This window comes from Melitaea cinxia, chromosome 2 (genome assembly GCF_905220565.1).
Source record: "Melitaea cinxia chromosome 2, ilMelCinx1.1, whole genome shotgun sequence".
Taxonomy (NCBI): Eukaryota; Metazoa; Arthropoda; class Insecta; order Lepidoptera; family Nymphalidae; genus Melitaea; species Melitaea cinxia.
In genome coordinates, this window is record NC_059395.1 from 9,059,702 (window position 1) to 9,065,828 (window position 6,127).

At 42.1% G+C, this 6,127-nt stretch overlaps 1 protein-coding gene across 1 annotated transcript; it reads right to left on the reverse strand.

Annotated features, from left to right (window-relative positions):
* Positions 1–386: 386 nt before the first annotated feature.
* Positions 387–5,385, reverse strand: LOC123659326 (probable ubiquitin carboxyl-terminal hydrolase FAF-X). The gene is made up of 8 exons (XM_045594572.1): positions 5,310–5,385; positions 4,755–4,948; positions 4,414–4,509; positions 3,476–3,651; positions 2,335–2,566; positions 1,406–1,609; positions 802–920; positions 387–585 (listed from the first exon to the last, which is right to left on the reverse strand). The coding sequence occupies exons 1-8, from the start codon at positions 5,383–5,385 to the stop codon at positions 387–389; spliced, it is 1,296 nt and encodes a 431-aa protein (XP_045450528.1).
* Between the last annotated feature and the right edge of the window lie 742 nt (positions 5,386–6,127).

A 6,127-nucleotide genomic window follows, 5' to 3' on the forward strand; every position in this document is an offset into this window, starting at 1 on the left:
TTAGATTTTTTTCTCGGCAATAGTTACAATGATTTAACCGATAAACGATGTTTTAAGCGCAATCGTCAGCGATCACGATGAACGGATTGAACCGATCACCTTATATGTTTCCTTACAAGAATAAAATATTAAATATGCTATGCGCCGGCGGAAAGTACATTCCATCGGATAAGTAGAGAATCTTAAGTCTTAATAAGAAAAATAATAAATACTATGGTACTTTTAAAGCGGAACATTATGTTACATAAACGATTAAAAAGTAAGCAACGCGTCGACGGAGCCGCACATCTCGAACATGGTCGGCAGCGAGAGGACACGTATCGTTAACATCACAGAACAAAACTGCGTCTGGGCGGCGACGCCGACAGACGCGGGACTAGAGGCGCTCAGAGCCCGTGGGGCGCGGGCGGCGAGGGCGGCGAGGGGGGCGAAGGGGGCGCGGGCGGCGCGCGGCGCGGCGCCGGCTCGTCGTCGTCGGGCGCGTCGTCCTCGCCGCTGTCGTCGCCCGCCTCGCCCGAGCCCGAGCCGGAGCCCGCCTCGCGCTCCTCTTCCTCCTCCTCCTCCTCGGGACACAGCTGATACGCTCTGCCGCAGACAGTCCGATCGCGTTAGTTACACGACTTCGAATATATTTTGTGAAAAAAATTATTGCAATATACGTAATTATGTTTAGCTGTTATATATGAGAGTAATATTAGATCAAAATGTCAGAATCACGTGACATATAATGTTTTAGGAGAATCTGAATTAGTGAATATAATCTACATATTTACTATATATGATATTAAATAAAAGCCTTACTTCTCTAGAGTTTTTCTAGCAGAATTACTACGCTCCAGAAAATAGCCGCTGGATGTTTCGTTGGATATGCTGGGTGGCGACCATGTACCATATGAACCGTATCCTCCCGGCCCATACTTCTGGAAAAATTGCCAGTTACTAAAATTTCCTTACATGTAATGATGTAACTATTCGCCTTATAACATTAAAAACATTTATCAAAACCTTTGTAATTTTGTTCAAACTTATTGGTATAAATGTATTAGTTGGCTTGATCAGTTATGGAGAGATATCACAATTTTAGTGTTAACCCATATAAGCAAAATTTCAAAATAATTTGTTAGATATCTTAGTAACACTAGATTATGACTACATAGTATAAAACAAAATCACCAGCAACAGTTGCTGTCTGTTACAAATTACAGCAACAATCGTCGTGTTGTGACGTTGTGAGTACTGAATACTTTTAAATTTTATTTTTGTATTGAACAAAACCATCTTTCTGTTTGCGACTCCTTCACGATGCGCAATAGCGATCCCCGCTCCGTCGCCGAGCGCTCAATATCCGAGCCCGACCTAATGCTAGGGAACAGTAAAGGCTCGTGGCGGGTGCACCGACACTCACGCGGTCGAGCTCGTCCTGCAGCCAGGCGAGCAGCTGGCGCCAGCGGCGGCGCGCGTCGGGCTGCGCGTGCACGGCGCGCACGGCCAGCGGCGTGCGGCACATCACGCCCACCACCAGCTTCACGCACGCGTACGCGCGTTTCTGATAGTGGCTGCGCGCGCGCAGCGCCGTCTCCAGCAGCCCCGGACGCTCCTCTGACACACCCTGAAGACGATTGACAAACATTTGTATACACAAACATAACATCTCATATCAGCTTAATCCACAACGCTGCTCCACTGCCGATTGGCGGATATTACATTCCCAACTATGAGTTAAGTTGACTTTCGTTAAGTGTGTGTATCGCCTTAGAGTTAAATAAATATTCACATTTTATTACATTTCAACGATCGCTATCAGGTTAAACACAATATATTGATTTAATATTAATAGCAAAAACTTTGTACCCCTTTTTACGAAAATTGCGCGGACGGAGGAGTATGAAATTTCGTACACTTATATACACGTATAGTTTATATAGAGTAGGAATGCTAATTTTATTTTTAATCACGCAAAAAAATAATAAATCAATAAAATTGGATATAGATGTATAGATGTATTGTTTGTATGAATGTTTATCGACGGAAGAAAATATGTAGCTGTATCGGTCGACTGTTACCTATTAACACAAGCATTAAGTTGCTTATCTGGACAACTGTGTGTGGATGTTATTGTTATTGATAACAATATGGACTCTATGTGTATTATAATAAAAATAAAAATTGTGACAAAATAGGTACAAACACTAAATGAATGATTTTTCACACAATTTATACAGATTATATGTATTTGAATACTTGTGCACTCGAATGATCTTTTTTATTAGGTTAATTTAATCACTTTAAATAGTAAAAAAAAGTAAACAAAAACTGATATACCGAAAGACATACCTTAATAGCATTATGTATCCGATGATGCTGCCAACTATCTTCCATCAGCAGTAGCGCCGTAAGAGCGTCGGCGTGTCTGCGTAACTCGTAACAAAATGCGTAAGCCATTTGCCACAGTAACTCCGCTAGTGCCATACGAGACCAACCAGCATGTTCCCAACAAAGGAATTGTAATAGTCTGATTCCTTCTTCACAGCCACAACATTCTTCTGTCAATTTCTTCATATACGACCTATGGAATACATGAATACTCATATTATACTTATTTACAGTACAATACAGCAGCACATTATATGATAAGAATTTACAGAGATGGTAAAGTATTACCTGAATACTAATAAAAAAGTGGTGACTATGGCAAAACACATGAGTTCGCGTCATTTTTGGCGCGAACTTATGGAGGCCTATGTTCTGCAGTGGACTGCGATAGGTTGAAGTGATGATGATGATTATGATGATGAGTAATAAAAAAGTGCGTGCGAACAAAGTACACATGTCAGAAGTGAAACTTCTTTGGTAAACTAATTCTAAGTCTCGTTTACTCGTATATTTAGACAAATCTAGAGCTTTAGCACAACCTGTTGCTTTTATCTAACCGCTGGCTTTGAAAATACACACCGAAGACGGGCAGCAGCGTCTAAGGTGCGACAAAGCTAGCCCTGCGGTCACCAACCCGCCTGCCCAGCGTGGTGACTATGGGCAACACACATAAGTTCACGCATTTTTGGCGCGAACTTGTAGAAGGCCTGTGTCCAGCAGTGGACTACAATAGGCTGGAATGATAATGATGATGATGATGAGAGCTTTAGATGTCCGTTTCAGCGCCATCGACAAAAACGTTACCGATTCAACAAAACGTTGCCGTTTCATCTGTAAAATTTTACCCTCATGCGCCTAAAGAAATTTCACATATGTAGTATACTTTTTTTGTGCAGACAAGTTTAAAATTTCACGAAGAATAAAATTGCCTATTAACATCTTAATCAATGAATTATAATGTCAAAAAAATTAACTGTACTACACGACAAACCTGATTTTGGGCCTACGACTGATTGCAACGTAATGTGAAAAAACTGCAGAGTCGGAGAAGGTAAATCGATCAGCAGGTAGTAAGTGAATGTTGTGATGAGCTCTGCCTCACCCCGTCCGGTTGTAGAGCACGTCGGCGGCGGCGGCGGACAGCGCGGGGCGCGGCGCGGCCGCGAGCGCCGGCTGCGGGTCCGCGTAGGGGTTGGGCAGCGGCGGCGCGCCCTCGCCGGCGCCGGCCGACTGGCAGCGCGCGCTCACGTCGCAGCAGCGCACCAGCGCGCACACCACCTGCGGCCGGCGCGAGTTATGTGACTAACTGTCATGTCTCAAATGTGCAGCGCCAGCTGGCCGTGTGCCTGTGCTTTCGGAGCTTTGTTAGCGTTGTGGTGAGACAACAAAGGCTAAGTGGATAATTTTTAATTTTAATTAAGTCACTGAAATAAGCCGATTGTCTCTTTTCAAAGGTCGATGTGTATTATTTACTAGCTTCTGCGCGCGACTTCGTCCGCGTGGAATAGATTGCACGCGCAATACTTGATCATTATTTTGCTGCGATGTTATTTTAAAACTGCGATAACTCCTGAAATACTCATTGAAATCGAATTATGTGAAAGGCTATTTTGTTTTAAATTAAATACTTGTGATGAATAACATATTTATTTAGATAAGGATTAATATCATGTTTATAAAAACATCTTCGCAAATAATGCATTATTTTAGAACAAACTTGGTTAGCATAAAAAAGATTATATTGGGCTAACCTTAAAAGATAGATATATGCTGTCGTGGACTTTTATTTAGAATTTTTAAAGAGGGTCAATTCTGTCATACATGATTTTTACGAAACTTTTACAGTTTTCACAGCGCAAGCAGCGGAAAATTTCAAAAGGAAAATAACATGGTAGCAAAATAATAATCAAGTATTGCGCGTGCCTCCGTTTCACGCGGACGAAGTCGCGCGCAGAAGCTAGTTTAGGATAAGGTTGGTGAATAAAAATGATCGTAAAGCAGACTAATAATAAAATGTATAAACTATACGCAATATCTCACTTGATGTATCTTCGCCGATTCCGGGTACTGATACTTCCCGAGAGACGACGTCGTATCTTCGACGCAGACGGTCAGAACGATGTCCAGGATCTTGAGCTGCAAAAAAACCATAACAATGTGCAATCATATGATACAAAAATGTACATATAATTGTGTTTGCTAGCGAAAGAAAAGCGGACTTCAATTACATTGACAAGTAATTCGACCAAAAATAGTCAAGTAAATAAAAAGAGCAAGTATAAATACAGTCGAATCGGGGACCTAGTCGATTAAAAAGGAATCACGAGTCAGAGCCCGTGGCATGGCACGGGTGGCGAGGACGAGGTATCGGCGCAGCTCACCCGCAGCAGCTGGTGGCGCTCGGCGAGGCCCAGCGAGGCGTAGGCGTGGAAGAGGTTGAAGAGCAGCGGCAGGTGGCGCAGCTCGGCGTGCGGCGCGTGCGGCGGCGCGGCCAGCGCGCGCGCGCTGCACAGCAGCTGGTCCGACAGCGACGCGGCCTCGTCGCGCGCGCACCACGGCCCGTAGCCGCCGCTCACTGCGGACCGCGCGCGCGTTACACCGTGCACTCGCCCGCTAGCCAGCTAATGCGGTCGCTGGCGTAGCGAGGGAGTGCGTCCGGCGGGTCTATATATTATGAGATATGCTTTTCTCGAAAAAACCTATTTGCCTAGTCAAAGAAGAACTAAACGTAGTGTAATAAAGGAATAAGTGGTCACTTACGTTGTTTATAGGAAAAAAGTAAATTATGATGACGTGAACACTTCTTTGTCGCGAAATCAAGATTGGTTTAAAATAAACAACTTAGTTTTGAACGCCAAAAAAACCAAGTGCGTTGTGTTTTTCGTTACCTAATGTTAAGCATCCAAATTATAATTTTATAATAAATTACGAGAGGCTTATTGTCAACGATACTACAGTTTTTCTTAGGGATATATTTGGACTCAAAACTTTAGTGAAGTTCCCATTTGTCATCTTTGAATAATAATCTCAACTCCACAGCATTCGCAGTTCGAAAAGTAGGACAACTGACTGACGTTGCTACTGCACGTTTAATATATCTTAACTATTTCCATAGTGTTATGTCTTAAGGCCTATTACTGCGGAGTAATGCTACAGATATTGAGACTCTTTATCTTGCAAAAAAAGGACTATTCGCGGCATTTACGATCTTGGAGCTCGAGTTTCCCTACGGAAAATTTTCAAAAGGTAGACATATTAACAATTGCGTCGCAATAAATTTATAACAATATTATATATATTCACCAGAATATTCATTGTTTTGAAATAGTAATAATCGCATTGTAAACACGAGAAGGAATAGCAAAATCTTAACTCCAAGTTTCCGACTGCGCAAAGTAAACATCTCCTTTCTGGGTTATGTATGGTATTCGCATGTATAATAAAACCCCACAAACAATTTTGGAATTGTGTCAACATAAATTTAGTTTTTATTTAAAAAAAAATAGATAAAGCTTATTATTCGGTGCAAGATTACATCCCTACTAATATTATAAATGTGAATGTAAGTTTGTTTGTTACGCTTTCACGCGAAAACTACTCAACCGATCATCATGAAACTTTGCACACATATTCTTGGAGGTATTAGAAGTAGCACAGGATACTTTTTACTAAAAAAATTCAATGCGAGCGAAGGCGTGGGTAAAAGCTAGTAGTTGATAAAGATGTGTGAACTTAGTGACGCTATATTTTATGC